A 21,685-nucleotide genomic window follows, 5' to 3' on the forward strand; every position below is an offset into this window, starting at 1 on the left:
ATTATCGTGATTTTGATTTCCCCCCCTCCAGAATTCTGTACCCGGACATGTTTGGCCAAGTGTTCGGCGTGACGCGGAAGCAGATGGAGGTGATCAATGGTTTTCCCAACGTCTACTGGGGCTGGGGAGTGGAGGACGACGCCATCTACAGCCGCATCCTCCTCCACGGCTACAACCGCTCCCGACCGGTGGGGGAGGTGGGGTACTACAACACCATACGGCAAGACCACAAGCAGTCGGAGAGTAACAAAGTGAGGTGAGTCTCTGGCCGGCCGTCAAAGGCGAGGCCGGCGTCACGTTTGGCTATTCGCTGTGTCCGCTTGCCCCTTTCCCCACCCCAGTGGGTCAAGTGACTTGCCCACGATCCTGACTTGCTGCCACCAGCTGGATTCGAACCCCCGACCCCATGATCAGAAACTGCAAACCCTAACCCACTAGGCCGCGTGTCCTAATTACCAGAATGGTGATGAAAACAAAAGAGGGCTTTTTGTTTTGGCTTAGCCAAACAGCTTTATACCTGACTTGGGAGACTTGACTGGCTCGTGATGGCCTTGGAAGACTGAGAATTTGACAGTGTGTATTACAGTACCAGGCATTAGTCTGCTCTGAATTGCTTGGTGAATTTTGGTCAATACCTGGCTTTAAGAATAACTTTCATACCTTTGAAATCACCCGTTTCTCACTGTAACAGCTGCTTAATAACATAAATTATGTGCGGTTGTCTAGCTTGTGGCAACTTGCTGGTCTGCTGTAGTTGTTTGTCTTGTATCCTTCAAAGATTCCATTAATGATTCAGATGTGTCTTTTGCTTTTCCCTCTAGGCACTGTTTACTGAGGCACGGTCGAGAGCGCGTCAACAGCGATGGACTGTATAACATATGGTACTCTGTGCCCAGGATTACAGTAGAACCGCTCTATATCAATGTGTCAGTTGACATACGGCCACTGCCGTGGAATGCCACATGGACGTCATGCGAGCACAATGCCCTGTCCAATACGATAGGCACGCTGGACTTTTTCTTCAATACGTTCCTGGGCTTTAGGCACATCTTTAGGAAGTGAGGGCCGCCTTTACACCTACTTGCGGAAATTGTCCGCTGGATCTGTCTGTTTTGCATTTGGTTGCGAGTTAAACGTTTGACTGCTCTCAGTTCAGATGCCGACAAGCTGATAGGGAAATGTTGGTTCTTTTAATTTTTTTTTGTCTGAGGTGAGATGTCCATTGTGGTGCTGAAGATGTCTTTGATACTGTAGCATCTTCTTTTCCATTGTTGCAGCTGTCGCTGCTAACTTTTCCACTTGCTCATGAGTGGCTCGACCGGGCACGAATGTCACCACGCGAGAGAGCAGGATCGGGTCAATACTACCTGTGGCCAAAGACCCGTCATCCTCTTTTGACCTCACACACCCCTCTTCTGTATTCTGCTGCTGCTCGGCACACTCGGCACCGTGTTCCGGCATCTTGCACAATGCTCCAGTTGCCTGTCGTCACCCATTGTCTTCTTGCGAGTGGGAAAAAAAACCAGCTTGTCATTGGTGTTGCTGTGTCTCCATTTCATCAAGCGCCAATCTACCAAAGGCAACACAGATTAATCACCTGCAATGATTATTGTATTACAAATACTGTACATTTATTAATCGATTAACTGATAAACCACTGCTGCTGTACTTCAACAGTCCGATTCCTTTTACAACAAACAAATCATGGTGGAACCGGGGACTTAAGACATGCGAATAACTATCTAGTTACCAACTTACAGTTGAGTCCTTTTCTGAGATCTACATATTCATAAAGATAAGATTACACAGTAGTTGAAATATCTCCACCGTCAGGCCCTCTTAAATAAGTGCTTTGAGTGCTAGGAACTCGACAGAGTGTTCGGACTTCAAGCTTTACACACCGATACAAAAAAGGTATTAATACGTGTCTAGGCATTTGCAAAAGGACTAGGATTTGGACTAGAGTCTTGTTAGTCCATTTGCACATACAAAGATTTCTGTACTTGTACATCTTTAACATACTTCTCTGTCCAAACTTCTTGTCCGCACGGTTCAATTTGTGAATGTAATTTCAGGTGTTTTCTTACTCAGTAAAGGATTCAACTGCTGCACTTGGTGTTTGGAGTTTTTTTTTTTCTTCCACGATTTTGCCATTTCTCCAGGACAAACTTGCATGTCAAAACAGCGTTTTGATTGGACAAAAGTAGATAGCATTAATGATATTCATTCTTTCAAATGCAAAGGCTTAAAAAAAAAAAACAACGAGGTTGATTCACTTCCCTCCTTCAGAAATTTGACATGGTCTTCAGTGTATGAAGCATTGAAGGTTAGCTGAAACCTGTCACCAAAAATTAGCGCCAGCAAATGATTGTAAAAGGAAATGACATTTAGGGAGAAGTGCGGTCAGTGTCACACAGTTCATGTCAGATCCTGCTCTTTTTTTTTGTTTCCTTGTTTGTGTAATAGCAAAACTGAAACTGAAAGTTTCTTGACAAGAAAAAAAAAACAAAAAAAACAACAAATTTTTGGATATGTTTTGGAAGTTGGCCTATATGTCATACATCCAGAAATCCGGTATCTCTGAATCTATTGTTGGTTTTGAGCAAAGATTGTAAAGCGCTGGATAACTCTGCCCAAAAGGTGTAATTACCATGGGCGCCATTTGAGCAAGTGATACGCCTGTGCGGTTTACGGTAATGCTTAGGTGCAGGCTTACCAGTTGCACGTGCCTGGTGCCTGCGCATTAATGTGCATTGCCCAGGCGTATCGCTTGCTCAAATGGCGCCCATGCGATTACAATGTTTTACGTGTATTCACGGTGAAGTTCGCCATCTTGCGCCGCTACGCGACGATCTTTGGTTTTGAGCCCATCGTGCACATTGTCCAAAACGGCAAATGTATTTGTTGTGGGGATGTGTGCACACAGCAAACCTAGTGTCAAACGCGGGCCTTGTCATAGATAACAGTCCCATGCTGAGCAAGCACAAGTTAGCACCATCAAAGTACACAAGCAATTTCTTGAAGATGAAAAAGTTTGACAGGTTCCCCAAAACGTAATTAAATAGAGTGCACTTTATTATATTTCAGACAACACAGTCAAATAGTTTGCTTAGTTTACAACAAAATGTCTGAAAATATTTGAGAAGTTGTTTTCCCGGGGGAAGGGGGGGTGTGAGAGTCCATATTGCAAGTTAAGGGCCGTCGTGCCACTCAGAAGAACATCACCTCAAGTACTTAGTATTAGCTGTGCATATGTTCACAGCATCATTGTTCCTGAAAGCAGACACCTGTTGCACATTTATCCCTGTCACTGTAACTGTGTTTAGCCAACTGCTGGTCAGTAATTTCTAGTGAAAAGTGTCAACAGTTCACTTGATGGTTATGAGTTATTCTACAAGATGGAGGCTTAGTGTTGAAACAGTATTTGTGGCATGTTGTTGCATGGTTTAACAAGGGTGTTCCCGGAGTGATCATGCCTGTTTGCGGCATATTTCTTTGTCTAGACAAAAGGTTTTTTCCCACACCTTAATTTCCTCATTCACCTTGAGGAATCATTTCTTGGACTTTTATTTTTTTTGGGGGGGGTTGAAAACTACCAAATATCACTTAGAACTTTTTCTCACTAACTGTTCCGCTAAACTTAAGCACTAGTGCAAATGTTGTGTTGATCCTCGTGAAATGTGTCATTTAGAAGGATGCCACTGGGCCTCTTCAAAACATACTGAACATGGTGTTCTGGAAATTTTTTGATTGGATAACTTATGGTGGACAGCCCTACTTTTTAAAGAAGCAGCAAATCGTTGATGCTGTAAGCAAGCTCATCTGTAGATTTTGGAATGATAGCTCAGCTCAAACGTTGGTTCTTGATTAACCAATAAAGGGTGTGACATGCTGCAACTCGGCATGGGGCTCACTCAGATTGCTTTTAAAAAGGCCTCTGAAATAATGTTAATAGACAAAGAGCCGTAAATTTTCCGTCGGCTCTGTACTCTGGAGCCAGAGCCAAAATCAAAGGAACAACAAAAAAGGGACTGGGCAAGGCTTGTTGGCACAGTCTGTGAGCACAGTATCACTCTTTGGCCACTGTAGGATGGTGATGCCTTAGGTGTCTTGGAACCAGACCAAAATGGCATCAGCATGATAGAAGCCAAAGCCATGTATAGAATGCTAGAAGAACTCACTACTCAGTCATGGAATTTTTTGTTTATAATTAGGTTGTGTATAATTGTTTGTTAATTTTATTGAGATTGTACCCATGACCTGTAACCCCAAGGCTGACCTTTGACCTTTGTCTGGAGCAGTGGCCATTGATATGATGCTTATGGGTGTTACTGTAATTAACCTTCACTCAAATATTTGCTTTTGTTAGGTTTCATTTATCAACTGAGAGTAATGTAGTGGGATAAATTGAGAAAAATCAAATTAAATCTGTATAGATCTGTCTCCCAAATAAAAAGAAACCGGGGGAAAAGGAGAACATTTCTATAGCTTTATTTAGACCACCAGCTGTTGGTTTGGTTGCAACGGACAGTTATCTATGATTATTTTTGGCCGAAAATGACGTTTCTTGAGAATGTGAAGAGTAATCTTTATTGAACATACAAAACTAATTATCTCCTGGATAGGCCAGGTTGGACAACATCTTCAAGACTGGTGTCCAACCTGAGCTTTCTCCTTGTAGGCGTCTAGAGGAACAGACATGTTGTCTAGATATCTCTCTCTCTCTCAAACCTCTGCCAATGACATCAGCTATCCCCACAGCGCGGGTCCAGAAAGACAGCACAAGTCGAAAGTGCCACAGAAGTTTATTGGTGCGTTTGTGTAGAATGGATGCGGTGAATCTGTGCATCAGTCCCCTTACGTTTTACCTTTTTTGGCTTTGTCAGTATTCAGAATTTCAAAGGTTGAAAATCTTTTAAAAAAACAAACAAACAACAGACACGAAAATCAAGCTAGAGTTGGATATCATGAAGGAAGAGTTGGACGGAATTTTTTTTTTCTCTCCTGAGAAACTGTAAGCTGTAAAATTGTCTTTGTGTTGTAAACACGTAGTGACTCTACTTGTGTGCATGTAAAATATGTGGTGGATTTCGTTCAAACTTATTGTATCCTAAACTCCGTGTTTTAGAATATTGTCAGTTTTTTAAGATATGTCTTACTGGGTAATCGTGCTTTTGGTGTCTGTTTTTAAAACATTCAGATGTTGTGCCCTCATATTGGTTTTCTTGCTGCTGTCATGTTTGTTGTTTGAAACTAGTCAGTGTGTTAATGTGGGAACTGTTTAATGGGGAATGGGCGGAGCTTGTAGTGAAAAAAGGGCGGGCACATTATCAGGAGGGTAAACATGATAGTAAGTGGTGTCATTTCTGCAGCTCAAAACTATGACGGTGAAAAGTTACCATTGAATTGTAATGTCAGTGTTGATGTTGAACTTTTCAATCGGCAGTTTTTGTTATCGTAAGTCTTGAATTTTTTCTTTTTCTGGAAGGTTATTGTGCTTTTTGTCATCGTGTGTCTGAGATGTTAGAGTCAAACTTGCCTGATTGATGTGAGCTGTGGTTGAGAGAAAAATGCATAAAATATTGTGAATTGCTTAAGTGGAAAAAAACCTAATATTAATGAGTGTGTACATGTACTTTCCTTGTTTTCCATAAATTTTCTATAAACTTCACTGTATTGTTGTTAAAAGGAAGTTGATTTACCACATGGTTGATTCCTGCCGTACAGAACAGTGACTTGTTGGTTGAAAGCTTACCAAATTGTGCATTCTTGGCCTGAAATGTGTAAATGTTGATCCACAGAGTAATTGTTTTCTGGAAGTAGTTTTGAAATTTGAAAGTTTTAACACCACATGCACGGTACATATTCTGGTTCCAACTACATGACCAAAGTCAGTGTAAACTTGTCATACTCCTACTTGTGTTCACGGAGATGTCCTTAATTACACAATAGCATTCCCGCCCCCCCACATCTGATGTTTCTTTGGAAAGACTCTTCAGACATGGGAATATTTTCTGGTACAAAACGAGCAGCGTAAACGTTGCTAAATCCTGTCCAATTACCAGTCCTCTACAAGTTCTGTAACTTTAGTTCATGTCATGCCTGTATTCGTGGAACCATCAGCAGCCCTTTGTGTTGAGTCATGTCGAGTAATTTAGCTTTAGTTTAGAGAGCTTCAATAGCACGCCACCGCCAAAAAGAAGTATAATTATTGTATGTGGAGCCTGAACTTGTATTCTTGGCCATTGTGGGGGGAAATGGATTCAGCTGGAGGTTCCTGATTGAAGGACCTCGTTCGTGTCTTTATCTCGTCCAACTTTTGTCATTCAGCAAGTTTCAATATGTAACTGACCAATGATGGAGCTGATTGTCCAGTGGATTTACATACTTTGTTGAGTCCTTTTCCTCCATCTTCAGTCTGTTTCCAGTCAGTTTAATTCTGATGAAATTTGGAAAATCAGCACAGGGTTGTGACCAAGATCTTTTAAAAGATAATTTCTGAAAAGTGGTATAGAAATGTAGGATACATAGGCTATTACTAAGTTATGTGATACATCATTGTCTTTGCCCGGGCTTAAGCACTGAATGTACTGACCATAAACTCTGTGTCACATGACTGCTGATCATGAGATTAGTGTCATGTGACCATTTGGTTCTGGATATGATGTACTTGTTGACGTGCCACACCCCATGCTTAGAACAATGTGTTGATTGATGCACTGAAGGTGTATTAGTTTTGGTGCAATGGATTTTCTGTGAATTGTGGGGGCTTGTTTTATGTTGATTAAACTTGGAGAAGTTATGGGAAACTTATACACAAGATTGGAAGTTTTTTTGTTTGCCCGTATCTGATCTCGAAGGTTTAGTTTAATTATACTAATTAACAGGCCAAAATGATCATAGTGTCTTATTCAACCCACATAGGGCCAGAACCTGCACAACTTGAACACTTCAATTAACACAGTTGTAGTCATGAATTTAGCCTCTTGTGGCTCGATGGGGCCTTCCTTATTGTTCCGTAGCATTTAGGGAGGCAGCTACCAGGCTAGGAGAGTATTTTTATCCTTGGTGTATGTAGTGTACCGTATAGAGTTGTTTACAGAATACATATAATTGCTTTGTACATTATTCCTGGGGACACAATGAGTTCCTATAATGCTGGAGGATATATATTGAATAAATTGCTGATTTGCTTAAATGGATGAATGAACTCTGACATCTGTCTGTTCTGTGTCTCTGAAGATGGCTTTTTCACCAAGGATGTGGGGATCGAGGAACGTGTGCTGTTTTTTGGAAGTTATCAAAACACCTCCCCCACCTTTGCTGTAGTCCCCTCCCCTCTCTGTTGGTCAAGTCCTTTATTTCCAAATCTAATGGAAATAATAATTAACTTATGTTTTCCACCCCCCAAACCTGAGTTTGTTTTGTTCAGTGTCCTGTGCATATAATAATTATGTTAACATTTTAAAGACCGCATGCAGGAAAAGAACTTCTGCTCAGCATTAAAGACAAGGCCAAGGCTCTTGTGAATTATGACCACTTTGCAAGTCCTTGACCTATAAATATCGAGCTTGCTTCAATTTTGTTTGATTTCGCGTGCCATATGATTGATAACCAGAGAGCCCTCAATTGGCGAACTTCAGTGAACAGCTACTCAGTATTTTTTTGCCAAGTGTTGTTGGTGATGGTCTTGGATAAGTGTGGCATTTTGCGGGAAACTCGTGAGTATAGTCTTCAAAATGGACAGTGGAATGGCACAGAAGACGTGGGAGATGACGAATAGCATCGAAACTATACAAAACATGGACGAAATCTACAAATACGACAAAAAACAGCAACAAGAAATCCTGTCAGCAAAACCGTGGACGAAAGAGTGAGTGCAGTGGGCGGATCCAACGTTAGTGCCAGTGGGGGGAGGGCTGTAAAGAAAATGAAGGGATTTTGATTTTTTTGTCCACAGTTATCACCCTGAAAGGAAACGTATTGGATTCATTTGTTTCCACCTGTCATTAATGTACATGAAGTTAAATCTTTCTAGGCCTAGCCCATGTCTGATGATGTCATTCTCGTGGTCAGCAAGATGTACATTTGTAACTTTCATATAGTGACTAGTAGGCCTTTAACACATGGCAAAGGGGCAGATTTACCCTTCATGCTATTTAGTAATGTACAGAAGTTCCTGGATGTCCGACCGTGAGAATTGTTTAAAAATGTATCTTTTATTACGATGATGCGTCCCATTTATGACGATGATGCGTCCCAAGTGCTGGGTTCATCCTCTGCCATGTCCACTGCGCTCCCATGAGGAGAGCATGGCAGATGACGAACCCCTGTGTTCTAGGGGTACACATGATGCAGATCTTTGATGCACACTTTTGATTTAGTTATTTGTTTAGTGTAATCTTTAATGAGGGTAGACTTTTCGGAGCAATTGCAGAATACCCCGCCACCCCAAAAAACGACCCCTGGAATGACTCATTACTTGGGTACGAGGTGAAAATTCCTTAAGAAGAGTGTCATACCTGGCTATGAGGTTGATCATGTGAGGAGGGAGGCATTCTGCAATTAAGCCGACCTTTCAGTTTAACTTAAACTGCTTTCCAAAGGACCCCTCACATCAAAACTACAAAATGACTTTTTCATAAAATAAATAGGAACAAAATCAAACATAACGTGGGGAATACATTACACTGAAAACCTACAAATACAAAATGTACAGGGAAACGGGCTTGATTAAATATCCAAACACGTATTCAGCTTCCGGAATGTACAGACAAAAATAGAATGAATTCATGTTGAAAGGCGAATTGTATAACAATTATAAAGATTAAGTCCAAAAAGTGGTTTACATCAAAGTCATATCATTAAAATGGAAGAGAAATATCTTTGCACAATAAAACACGAAACATCTTTTCATTGTGTTTAATTCTTGCGCAGTCGGTCGACATTCAGGAACTTGCATTTTTCCATAATGGGCAATAGTGCAAAGGCACAAAAGGGGCATGAAGCCCCTAGCTTTGTGATGCATTATCAGGCTGTAGTGACATCATGGTGACTGGGCACGCTGGGAATTTGGAGAAGGCCTATACCTTCAACAGTGGGGCTTGTCATTCCACATCTGTATTCTTATCTATGGAGAACGATGAGCCCTGTAGTTCCAGGGATAGGTCTAAAATTTGTAATACATGTTTCACTCACCTGACTAACATGATTAAGAGGGTCGCTCAGATCAGATAAGTTTGCAAATTATCAAAGTACTGTACCAAATATAAGATTAGGATTTGAGATTTGGGATGGGCGTTTTCAAAAAGTTGATAAACATTGTAACCTTTTTTGATTTCCTTAGCAATCATTATTTCAAGTACATCAAGATTTCAGCACTGGCTCTCCTCAAGATGGTGATGCATGCGAGGTCAGGGGGCAATCTAGAGGTCATGGGGTTACTCATCGGAAAGGTCAGTCTGCTTCAACCCCTCCTAGGAGAGTCCTTGAACTTCATTTTGATATGGTGTTAGCCACAGAGCTAAATGAGATTACGGAGAATGCTAGCTTGTCATTTCACATGCAAAGAAAATTTGATGCCATCCTGGGTGCAGACATATAATCATTTGGGTATTTGTGGACTAGAAAGAAATAAGATAGAACAAATTCTGAGTAATATACTCGATAGGCAACATGTCAATAAAGGCAATGGCATACAATTTTATTTTATCATAACACATTCAGAGATTTATGGGTATTATACTTTCAGTGAAAAACAATGCAGCCGTTTCACAAGAGTGCGCCCCCAAGAGTTTGCAACGCGTTGGCCAATCACAATGCGCGAAATTTGTCGACCCAATGTGTGTTTGGAAAGGGTCGACAACTTTCACGCGTTATGATTGGCCAACGTGTTGCAAACTCTTGGTGGCGCACTTTTGTGAATCGCCCGTATTACATAAGCACACATTCATGATTTGAGGGATTTTGCAAGATGGACGGTACAGATGTGTAGCCCTTTGAATTTCTCTTTGGATTTAACATCCCTTGGAAATTTTGAAGTACAAAGAATGTGCCGTGGGTTTGCTGCACAGCAGTGATATTTGGAGGACCCAGGAAGAATTCTGGCTGAAATTACTTTGTGAGTTATAATGTTGGAACTTATAATTTATATAGTAGGGATTCAAGATCGACACACTTTCCCTTGCTTTATCTAAGGCTCTGCTGCTTGGTGCTTTTTTTTCCGTTCTTCAGGTTGACGGTGAGACCATGATAGTCATGGACTGCTTCGCTTTGCCAGTGGAAGGCACAGAGACCAGAGTCAATGCCCAGGCAGCAGCTTACGAGTATATGGCAGCTTACATCGAGAACGCTAAGCAGGTCTGTTCAAACGCAAGGAGATTCTGAACTACAGGATCTGGGCTCAGGCTTTCTAAGCAGGAAACAAATTACTGGTTGGGAGATTTAAAGTGCCAGTTGCAAGAGATAAACAGTGTATGGCATTTTCGCTGGTAACCCGGCCTTGCTAAGCCAATACTTGTATTTTCTGTGTTTAGCTACAAGTGTAGAAGCTATATTTGACTAATCTTCTAGCTTGTTGGCCGTTGGGATTCAAAGCTTTCATTTCATTGGTTGATACCCAGGAATAGCAGTGCCTGAATTGTCTGGAAAACGTTTTGTTTTCTTCTTTCATCAGGTTGGGCGTCTGGAGAATGCGATAGGTTGGTACCATAGCCATCCCGGTTACGGATGCTGGTTATCAGGCATCGACGTCGGGACCCAGATGTTGAACCAGCAGTTCCAGGAGCCTTTTGTCGCCATTGTGGTGAGGAAGCCATGTTTGTTTCCATGGAAACATCCGCTCCCAACGTCCTTTTGTGGTTGATCACTTGAAACCATTAGCGACAATTGCTGTATTGTGTCAAGGCAAAGTTTGGATTATATGGTTGATTAAAATCGAAAACAATTAGGAAAAAAACGAAAATAGGTAATCAAAGAGGAAACAGATGACTTTAAATGGTTCATATTAGCAATCTTTTCTTTGATAGCCTCAAACATTGCATTTTATCTTTGATTTGTTGCAGATTGACCCAGTGAGGACTATATCTGCAGGCAAAGTCAACCTTGGCGCATTCAGGACTTACCCAAAGGTATGAAGGTGGATTGTTTGCTCACACAGTCTAGTCAAAATCTTGACCTTTATAAAGTCCCCAAGAATGTCACTCTGATAACATTAACAGGGGGTGCTTTGAACTTTAACCCTAACCTTCCCCAACCACACAGAATTAAACAGTAGTAAAGTGTTTCATTCTGTGGGGATAGGTCTGGTAGGCCCATAACAGCTGGCGTTTGCATTGGGTTTGGCATACGTCAGAAAAACAAAGTCCAACAGCCTCTGTGCACAAAGTCCCATATGGGTGTTAAACTTTGTGTGAATGGGGAAGGTTAGGGCCAGCAACCCTTGGGGGGTTAGGGCTAGTAACCCTTGGGCAGTTAGGGTTAAGGGAAGAATGCAAAGTCAAACAAGGGATACGTTTTTATCCGGAGGTACCTTACAGGGCCTCGTTGAATCCCTCAAACTCAGCGGTTAACCATGAGTTACCATTTATTTGTTTACCCTAACCCTTTTAGATCCCTCAGAATCCACTAGTAGGTTATCAAGGAGTGTGTAGGACTTGACCCTATAGTTCATAGAGCTGTGTTACCATTACCCGTGGCTGGATGCTCGTTGAAAACATTAGTACAAAAGAACAAGCCATGGGCTGACTGTGCAGTGGAGGATTTCAGAGGATTCCAGAAGGTTCTAAGCCTGAATTCCTAATTAACGTCGGCTTCCTTCTCAACCCCCCCAGGGTTACAAACCTCCAGATGAGGGGCCGTCCGAATATCAGACAATCCCTCTAAACAAGATCGAGGATTTCGGAGTGCACTGTAAGCAGTACTACTCCCTGGACGTCTCCTACTTCAAATCGGCTCTGGACCGCAAGCTCTTGGACTCGCTGTGGAACAAGTACTGGGTCAACACGCTCAGTTCCTCCAGCCTGATTACGGTGAGCCGAGAGGACTCTTTCTTATAAGGGAGTATCGTAAAAGTTGGAACCGCTTTCGAATGTCCCAACGAGAGGATTACTTTTGCTAATCAGGGACACCCTCTGTTCTGATTGGGAACAGTGGCCATTGCCTTTGTATGCTTTACTCGGGAGCGACCTGTTACCAGACCTGCTAACCCTCTCGATTGTGGCGGACAATTTCTGCTTTTTCACTTCGTTTCTGCTATTCCGATTTCGCCCCTAAAATTTCTGCCACATCGCAATTTTGACGCGCTTATGTTTTACCCGAAACTGACCATGTAATCTTGTGCATGTACCGAAGTACAACTTATCCAAACAGTCAGTGCAGTGCACATTGCACGCACCATGTCTGTGGCAGGGCCCTCTTTTGATGCGTACCAGCTGCGAGAAGGACGTGATACATGGACATGTTACCAAAATCATTTAACAATGCCCTCCATCGACAAGCTACATTGTAACACACACTGTATGCATTGCGCTGCGCCTTGTTTCGCTAGGGGACACAGCTAGGAACGTTTGGATCCAAGACTAAGAACTGCTGTGAAATCACCCACGAGCATGTCAAGTGTGCAAGCACCACGCGGTAAATTTTTCGCTGAATTTTGTGGTGAACCAACACATTAAGGAGATGAGACATTATCCAGTGAAAACAGGAATATAAAGTTGGAATATTCCTGTTTTCACTGGAAGGCTTTTTTTACAAACTTTTGTAATGACGGTTTGGCTTCAGATGCTGTTGGATCGTCTGTTGTGATAATTCTTCCAATGCCCAAATTCAAATTGGCTATTTATTGAAATGAAGCCTGAAAAACTTGACGGTAAACCTGTAAAGACCTCTTATGTATCTGTGATGATGAGAGAGCATCAATGGATTTGAGTCCCACCTGTGGTTTTTTGTCCTCCACTTTCCAAAAGGCAGGATGAAGGAGCAGGAACAAGCAGGAAACATTTCAGCAAGGGCTGAAAGAAAGAAAAGGCTCAAACCTTATAACTTAGGCCTGTAGCCTGGGTTATCTCCACACATTGCAGAAAAAGAATGTGGGTCCATTTTGGTTAATTTATAAATCAGGTTATGAAAATCGCTGGCTAGATGTTCAGCGGGTTTTGTATTAGTTTTGTCATGTGGTACCCAATGCGTTTATCACCCATTTTCATTATCCTAGTCTTGTTCTCACTGTCGTCCCTGTGGTGCTCGTTACCACCGCTTCCCCTGCCTTGGCTACTGCCTATAACTAGGGATGGCGGGATACCTGTTTCCTACCTTGCTATCCACTAGTGAAGATTTCATGATCCTTTTTTCCACCCCCCCTCGGTGTGCAGAATTCGGACTACACCACAGGGCAGGTAGGGGACCTATCAGAGAAGCTGGAGCAGGCAGAGGCCCAGCTGGGGCGAGGCAGCTTCATGGTAGCCATGGACCATGAGAAGAAGGCCGAGGATAAGCTGGCCAAAGCCAACCGAGACAGGTGGGAAATCCCTTTGGGTTCAGATCAATGGTGGATGGTTTGAAAAATGAACAGCGGTTGGCACCTCATGGGTGGGGCATTCTGTGCGAAGGGGAGGGAGGTGGACTCTCCTTCAAAGTGGTTCATCCAGTATAATTTCTACTAACTCTGGATGGTTTAAGCAGTGAATTGTGTCCAATCTTGAAGTCATCAATTGATGCAAACGTACAGGAATTTTAGAATTTGTAATATTTTTCATACAGTTACTTAAAATCTTTACTCATAAAGAGGCCTTTTGTAAAATATTTGCTATAGCATATCAGTTTATGGAAACTGACCTGACCTAAAAGAGAAATATCCTGCCAAAAACTGTCCTTTCACTTCCGAAAATCCAAAATACATGAAGAGTGCAATTCATTGGTCTCGTACACAGATGAACAGTTACGGAATTATACTTTATGGGAATCTTTCGGTAAAAACCAAAATAAAAACAGATCAAAATATGTTTAGGGTTTGGAATTCATAAGGAAATTTACTTAAAGCAACAACGTGCTTTAATTTATGAAAGATTCTAATGTATAATCTAACCTTTGCTGACAAGAACTCAATGGAATCTGGAACCCATCGACTGCAGGTAGGTAAATCTTTGCAACGTTGTACAATCTCGTTTCCACGTGAGCACGGGGAATAAAAACAAACGTGCATGAACACGAAGACCTAGGAACGATACTGCCGGAAGTGAAAGGTCGTTAATGAAATTCATTTTTTACCCATCTCCAGGTGATTTTTCTTGCATATTACTCGAGGAAGACAAAGGTGAAATTCCAACAGGAGTGTTTCATGGGGTGGTGCCATTGAAGAGCCATTCTTCCAAAAGTTATCGAACGTGATAGAACTGCCCCATGTAAAATCCCCATAGGCGGACTGCGCGAGGGTTCCAGAAGCTTGCTACGCGATCGTTTACTTTAAGGCTCTATATTAGAACAGAAATGAAAATACAGCCTCACCCTTCCCAGCCTGTGACTGTTTTGTTTCCTGTTAATTTTCCATTTTGAGGTTTTTAATGATCTCCTCTTTTTTTGAAATTCTCTCCCACAGCTGTAAGACAACAATAGAGGTCATCCACGGACTCACATCCCAAGTTATCAAGAACAGACTCTTCAACCAGGTTAACAACCGCTGACATCCGTTAAGTAGTCGGTGAAACCACATGACATGGTCAAGTTATCACATTTATGTAAATAGTGTGCCTTCAGGAAAAGGCCTAGTCAAAGAGTCCCGACTTACTGTGTTTCCTAATGGATTTGAGGAGTAGCCTGTAAACCAGCGCAAATGTGCATTAAACCAAGAAAACACTCATATTTAACCAGTTCAAGGCAAGTCAAGTTAATATCACTAGTTAACGGTTGAATAGTTTTAGAAGTCTGCTAATATCACACTAAAATTTGCAAATAGTTTGGCAACCAACTCCTTTTCACTACATTGTGCATACTTGTATGTGAAACCTTTATCACTTTGTGAAAATAAAAAAAAAACATTTTCAGACTTTGTATCTTTGCCAAGTAAGCTTCTGCACTGAAAAATACAAATTTTTTCTAAATAACCCAAGTTTTGCAAGTACATTCGTTGCGTAGAATTCAATAGGTGTTTATTCTATTTATTAACACGTTGACACGTTAAAGAACATTTAGGTAAAGGGCCGAGCATAGATTTGCTTTTGTACCCTGACCTATTGACAGACATACATATTATAACATAGGACAACACAAGACATGAACATGTTTTGGGCAATGATACACATACGGACAAACACTGACAGGCAGGAGATAAATACAATGCATCAAAATACAATACTAGTCGGTACAGGTGATGTATTCAGAAAGTATTAGATTTTTCAACTTTACAGCAAATGTTAATAAAGTGGGCGCTGCTTTTACAATTAATTTTAGAATCATTGGAGCTTGAAGGTACTTTGTATGGTACCCTGTCTCCTTGTTACACATGGTTATGTACTTCTTCCTCGTCACAACAGTAAATAAAGCACTTGATGAAACACATGATGCATTGCATTGCAGCTTCTTGTTATTGAATTTAAAAACTGAAGAGTATTGCTAAACATGCAGCATGTTTCATTTTAAAAGTTGTCTTAATATGTTTTTTAAGCGTCCTTTTTTAGAAGATTAAAAAAAAAAACAACTGCCACCAAGATTAAAAAAATAAACAAAAACTAAATAGTGAGATTTACATGTACAACAGAAAAATCGCTGTAATTCTTACATTTAACACTTAACAGGCAAGTACTGTCAATCAATTTCCATGTTTTGGAGAAAAATGCATAGAATTTGCGCAGTTCGACAAGAAAGACAGTCTTTCATACCGTCATCCACTCATCTCTTTTTTTCCCCAAATATTATGTTTGTGCAGAAAGCACCACTACTGCAGATTTCCACTGCACAGAAACTGCCCACCGATTTTTGATAATCCACATAAAATAAAATTGAGGTTGTTTGCTTGTCCAATTTGTGTACTTAAGTCTCTTTTGAGCTTTGCAGGAAGTTTTTGCAATCAAACAAAATAATGGAGAAGGGTTTCAAGCCTTCATGATTAAGCTTCAAGAAATTATAATAAATCTTGGCTTAAAACTTGTTTATGTTCAGAAAAGAAATATGGTTTCTGTGGGGAATAAATTAGTTTTTATTAAGTAGAGAATGTACATTAATTACAGAGTTGATTCTATAAAGGCCTGAGTTAAATAACAGGAATGGCAGATCCCCAGCGAACAAAGACCAACCAGCCCCACAGCACGACCCCTACACCCATGCAGAACACAGCCGGCCAACTGTACCACAAATGAAGAATGTACCCTGTGAGATAGGTGCCGGTAAAACCGGCAATGGCGCCTCCGCAGTTGGTGATACCTGCAGACAAAAAATTCAATAGATTGTAAAATTGGGAAGGGTAAAAAGTAAATTCAAAATGGCTGTTTGATATTTGGGCTTTTGCAATGAACTATGAAGGCATTGTTTCGGCAAGAGACAAAGAGATGGAACTTCGACAGGCTGGCCTTATCTGAAATGGCCACCGTTGTCTGGGTCTGAAGTCTGTTCACCACGAGTCCATCACAAGTCATTCAACCTTGAGCTCAGTCAGGAGCTACTCAAATGAACCATAACAAAAGCACTCAGTCTTGTGACTGAGCTTGTTAATGGCTTGACTACAGCCCAGCTGTTGACTATGGCTATTGAAACCCACGGCGATACACTTGATGGTAAAATACATAGCCATAAAAGATACAGTTTGGACAAAGCCTTGACTAGAATGCCTCACTCTGGTCCTTGTACTGTGCACTCCGAACGCAGCTGTGTTCTGTCGACACGGCAAACAAAATAGAACGCTGATGTTTGCTGCAGAAAACTTTTGCGCTATACGTGCTGTGCGCTCGTGCTCTCTCTGGTTTCATTCAAAAAGGCATTGTTGGTTGTGCTCATTCAGCTGAAAAGTCACAACGTGATGCTATTTGCATGCACACAACAGCGTATCACTTTTGTTTACGGCAACAAGATACCGTCGATTGTTCCTGCAGAGTTCAAAGGTCACTGCAGAGTCCAGAGAGACAGACACTGCTCGTTCTGCTTACCGTAGACGGCGCCGGCATGCTTAGGGGCGATGTCTTGAATGTTGACTTGCACCCCGGTGTTACTGAAAGCTTGGCTTGCCACAGCAACGATGATTAAAGCTAGGGCTGTGTTATAGTCCTTCACAAAGCAAAGGGCAATGAGACACGTGGCCATCCCTGCACAGGCTAATGTCTGAAATAAAGAAATTCAAATAATATAGAGTACCGAAGTGAATACGTCACGTGCACAATTAGTGTGCAAAAGGCATCAGCGCGAGAACCAGCGTGCGTACTCCATTCGTTTGCACTGCACTTTCTGGTTCACAGTGACGTCACACTTCGGTACTCTATAGATCAGATCAGCGTAACTGCAAGACACGAAATCCATGATGTCTCATATCTTTTGTGGAGTGCACAACCTACACGAAATTATAAATAAAAAATAATGGATCCGACGGGTACGCTGCCCAGGTACGTAGACGTACGTCAATTGCATTGTGAGTCGTTCGTTATAAATATTTATGCATTATGCTCCTTGAAAATTCATCAATCGCAAGATGTGTACCTACATGTATGCTTTTTCTGCAGAGGGCAACTGGACAGCCTAGAGAGAGGAGTTTAGTCGCTAGGAGGCCTGAGCTCAGAGAGGCTGGAATGGAGACTAACCATGGAAGCACATTAAAAACCCAGCCCTGTAAACAACACATGCATGTTGTGTGAAAGTAACAAATGACTGCATCAGAGACCAATCAACAGCTTACTGGAATTTGATACAATGAAAGCCCTTCATGACAACTTAAACCAACTATCTACAAATCAGCGGAGAGTGTCATACCTTTTGTCCTGGGTACACTTCAGTGAAATAAGTCGGCGTCCACGAAATCAAGATAAAGAATAGGAAATTGGTACAGCTATGTCCAACCAACACTGCCCTATTGAAGAATGAAAAGTAACATTAGCAACAAAGGCATCAAACCAAATTAAGAGCCATAGCATTCCCTTTATTTCTAAAAAACCTGCGGTAAAAACAAACTATCCACAAAATCATGGGTACGATATTCTTTTCTTTGGAAACGACGTTGAGTAGACCTGCGAAATGTCTCTCTCTTCCCCGTGGGAAGAGAACAAAATTTCCTCACCAAAATGGCTTCTTTGTGATCAGCTCCTTCCACGGGAAGTGAGCGCAACCCTGTGCCGTTTCTCCCTGCTCGGCTGTCTGTATCTTGATCACGCTCTCGTCCTGTCTGCCGTTCTGCAGCATGTAGACTGTCTTCTTGCGCCGCTTCCGGATGAACCATCGGACGCCCAGCCCCCAGGCAATCCCCAGGACGCCCACGAAATAGAAGACGGACTGCCAGTGGAAGTACAGCAGCATTACTGAGCCCACGGCGCCCGTAAAAAGAGTGCTGCAGTTGTACCAGAAGGGACAAATTTTTGTACTATTGGCTTTCTCGTCATGAAAGTAGGGATTCCTCATAAAAGCGCACCACTTGCAGTCAAGTGTAACACTCAATGCCAAGTCTCCACATCTTTACATTCCCCAACAACCGATGCCACCAACTCTCGTATTAGAATCAGTCGCCAGACTTCTATTTTGAGAGTATTCTGCCCTCCCAACTTTCACCTTTCAGAAGAGCTTCAGCAGCCATTTTGGAAGCAGTGAAATCCACTTTTCACTGCAAACTCTGAAGTACTCATGTTGGTTCAACTTGTACAACCCCAAGTGGGAGTGCAGTGGCAGATGGGAGAGTGGGGCATGCAGAAGTGTTAAGAAGGAGAAGAGATTTACCCAGTTGACGAGGCAGCAAAGATCACAGAGATGACAGATGGTTTGTCATCGACGCTGACCTTCTTGCTGATGAGGCTAGTCATCGAGGGATAGTGCACCCCTGAAAAACAAACAAGTTTCAAATTAAGGACACTTTAAAATCAAACAAGGTTAACGTTTATCTCGGTGGCCTGACCCCACTTCCTTGGGGATGAGACAACGATGCGTTGCCTAGCGACGCTCTTTCCACTCACCCTGGGTGATGCCCAACAGGAACCTGACAAATGCCATAGAGAAAACTGTTGCTGCTTTTGAGGAGTAGAAGTAAGGCACGTCTGCTGTGATGATGGTCACCACTCCCCAGATGAGAGCTGCTCGGTAGAGGACAAGGTCACCGCCAATCTTATCGCTCAGATAACCTCCCGGGATCTGGGTAAAGGGATAACCCCACAAGAAACATGCAAGCACTAGACCCTGGTGAGAAAGAGAAAATCAAGAGATCAAGCCTAAAGAATAAAAACTAGTAATTATGGAATGACAGCCTAGAAAATATGTAACTTGAAACCTGGAGATGTACTTCAACTAACCAGACGTTTTACAGAAAAAGAACGACTCAAAATTCAATTCAGAGGGGGAAATTAATTTTAAGATATGGATTTTTGGAATGGTTGCAGAAAGTATGTTTTAATTCGTTTCCCAAAGTTTAATCCCAATACGACTTCAGCAAGCTTCGCTAGGGCAATTCCTGGATATATAGTCTCAAAACTGTTTTTTTCGAGCTTAGATCCTACGACATATTATTTCTAGAGCTATGCCGAATATCCAAATATTCGATCAATTATCAAATATTTGAATATTATTTTCCGATTGAATATTCAAATGCAAAATTCATGAAAAGGGAGAATTTTCTTTTGCTTTAAATGAGAATAACAGCACTACGGAGGCTTGTTTCAAGCTTATTCAAATGAAAAGCAACAGAAATCTTACAACGATTCAAAAAGTAAATTATCCACTAAAAATTCCAAAGAAATAGAAATTTTCAATTGACTTAAAAAGAAATATTGTTCGTCTCTTAAATCTTGCTAAATCGTGGCTGGAGATGTGAGAAGCTATTATATTGATTATAACATACAATTGTGTGAATCATTGCAATCTGCCACTCGGTAAGACCAAATATTGGGGTATTCAATCAAATTGAAAGTCAAATATTCGAATAGTTAATTATTGGAATTGACTTAGCCCTATTTATTTCAACCCATGTACAGTCCTACCTCCCTGCTGAATACAACCATTCCATTTTTCCCCAGCTTGACCGCATTTACCGTTTCAGCTTTGTCCCAGCCAAACTCCCTTGCAACGCTCACTGCACAGAGAGGTAGAATGGTCCGCGCGGAATACAGGATGGTAGAACCAACCAAGAGGATGACGGTCCATTCTATTCTCTCATGTCTGTACATGCCACAGGGTGGAAAATGATGTATCATGAACAATAAATAGGTATTCCATGTCATTCTACCATATATGATAGGCCCTCGGTATGCAGCTTTACTATATGATAGGGGCCTACTGTATGTCAATACATGTAATTGTACTCGTTCGTTGTAATTCACAGTTGCAGAAGAATTTACAGTTGTGGAAGATTGGTGCAAGAAAGGGAGGTTAGGTCAGATTGGCTGACAGTGGAATGCAATCACACGGTCATGCTGATTGACCAATTGTACCAAACCAACATCTAACTCCTAACAATCACCATTTTAATATCCGACTGTTATCATGATCACCACTAATCTCCAGCTACACAAGATCACCACCGCAAGGCATCATCACCACGAATATGATCATTCCAATCAACATAAGAAATCCTCACCTCCAAATGATCAAGATAGGCCTAAATGTCATTATGTCAATAATCATGACAATCAGGTCAAAACAACTGTCGGGAAGAGTTCCATAAACGGATGCCTGTAATTACTCCCTACAGTGACCTATTAGCCGTCAGAAACAAAAAAAGTCCAGAAAAGTTCAATATAGGAGGGACAAAAACAAGTCGTTTACTTAGAAAACATTTAGAAATTTTCAGACCAGTCTCGGGGGTTTGTGCACAGGGTGTAAAGGGGCATCCGTTTATGAAACACTTCCCCAACTATCAACAGAGGTCCCCTACATTGCTGTTGCCTCAGTTTAAGTAAAAACATGGAAGAAGATAAAGATATGAATGCACCAACGAAGGTATGCTTGAGCCAAGCCCTTGCCCTCCAACACCAAGTTAATTAATGCATATCGTCTGTCATTGTTGGTTAACATTTTGTGTCAATCTCAACTTTCTACTAGCATCCAAACTAGTGTAATTTGAACTGAAATTCTCAATCAGCCAATGCCATATGGATCGACTAATGCTGTCCTCCACTAACCTTCCCCACCCGTCTTGATAAAAAGAAAAAGCCCCGCCACCCAACAGTTGTGACAATGACCCGCCCACTTCCTAGTGCCCGACCATGCCACATGGCGTATGCACATGACACACCGAACACGCTGGCCCTACCACCACACCTTGTCCAAAGACCTGAGTCTGGTCCATCGTCTGACTTCAACCTGATCTTTACGAATTTCGACGGATGTAAGCTAGGGGCTGACTTTGACTTAAGCATACTCGGCCTCCTAAAACAGCACTGGGCCTTCTTAAAACTTAGCCCCAGCAGTAATCTCAGTAAACCTTGAAAACATGGAGAACCTGAGATCCCTTTTCATATATTTCGCCACGTACAATTGCTATACTGCACATGTACAATACATTACATACATGTAC

At 41.7% G+C, this 21,685-nt stretch overlaps 3 protein-coding genes across 5 annotated transcripts in view; 2 read left to right on the top strand and 1 right to left on the bottom strand.

The window, feature by feature from the left end:
- The window catches only part of LOC110979041 (beta-1,4-galactosyltransferase 6-like), a 43,907-nt gene extending 36,705 nt beyond the window's left edge, over positions 1-7,202 (top strand). For all 3 annotated transcript variants that reach the window (XM_022234526.2, XM_022234507.2, XM_022234517.2), the window contains exons 7-8: positions 32-256; positions 822-7,202. In XM_022234526.2, coding sequence (XP_022090218.2) covers positions 32-256; positions 822-1,062 — 466 coding nt within the window. In that variant the 3' untranslated portion in view covers positions 1,063-7,202. The remainder of the gene's footprint in view (positions 1-31; positions 257-821) is intronic.
- A 429-nt stretch (positions 7,203-7,631) lies between these two features.
- LOC110979697 (COP9 signalosome complex subunit 5) lies at positions 7,632-15,555 on the top strand. The gene is made up of 8 exons (XM_022235728.2): positions 7,632-7,873; positions 9,347-9,455; positions 10,234-10,359; positions 10,676-10,804; positions 11,064-11,129; positions 11,832-12,029; positions 13,371-13,516; positions 14,594-15,555. The coding sequence occupies exons 1-8, from the start codon at positions 7,740-7,742 to the stop codon at positions 14,676-14,678; spliced, it is 993 nt and encodes a 330-aa protein (XP_022091420.1). The 5' UTR covers positions 7,632-7,739; the 3' UTR covers positions 14,679-15,555.
- On the bottom strand, positions 15,556-21,668 carry slc17a9 (solute carrier family 17 member 9). The gene is made up of 9 exons (XM_022235681.2): positions 21,430-21,668; positions 20,202-20,328; positions 19,134-19,353; positions 18,901-19,000; positions 18,251-18,517; positions 17,947-18,043; positions 17,681-17,803; positions 17,133-17,304; positions 15,556-16,413 (listed from the first exon to the last, which is right to left on the bottom strand). Exons 1-9 carry the CDS (start codon positions 21,525-21,527, stop codon positions 16,244-16,246), a joined length of 1,374 nt encoding a protein of 457 aa, XP_022091373.1. The 5' UTR covers positions 21,528-21,668; the 3' UTR covers positions 15,556-16,243.
- Between the last annotated feature and the right edge of the window lie 17 nt (positions 21,669-21,685).

The sequence above is a fragment of the Acanthaster planci genome, linkage group LG18 (genome assembly GCF_054643075.1).
Source record: "Acanthaster planci isolate LZ-2023a linkage group LG18, COTS_SCS, whole genome shotgun sequence".
Taxonomy (NCBI): domain Eukaryota; kingdom Metazoa; phylum Echinodermata; class Asteroidea; order Valvatida; family Acanthasteridae; genus Acanthaster; species Acanthaster planci.

Excerpts from the sequence above, each read along its gene's own strand:
- LOC110979697 (XM_022235728.2), top strand. The coding sequence starts at position 7,740 with ATGGACAGTGGAATGGCACAGAAGACGTGGGAGATGACGAATAGCATC. Across the intron at positions 11,130-11,831 it reads CATTCAGGACTTACCCAAAG|GGTTACAAACCTCCAGATGA; the intron begins GTATGAAGGTGG and ends CAACCCCCCCAG. Across the intron at positions 13,517-14,593 it reads GCCAAAGCCAACCGAGACAG|CTGTAAGACAACAATAGAGG; the intron begins GTGGGAAATCCC and ends TCTCTCCCACAG.
- slc17a9 (XM_022235681.2), bottom strand. The coding sequence starts at position 21,527 with ATGCTTAAGTCAAAGTCAGCCCCTAGCTTACATCCGTCGAAATTCGTA. Across the intron at positions 19,001-19,133 it reads CCTGTTGGGCATCACCCAGG|GGGTGCACTATCCCTCGATG; the intron begins GTGAGTGGAAAG and ends TTTGTTTTTCAG. Across the intron at positions 16,414-17,132 it reads GCATGCCGGCGCCGTCTACG|GTATCACCAACTGCGGAGGC; the intron begins GTAAGCAGAACG and ends TTTTGTCTGCAG.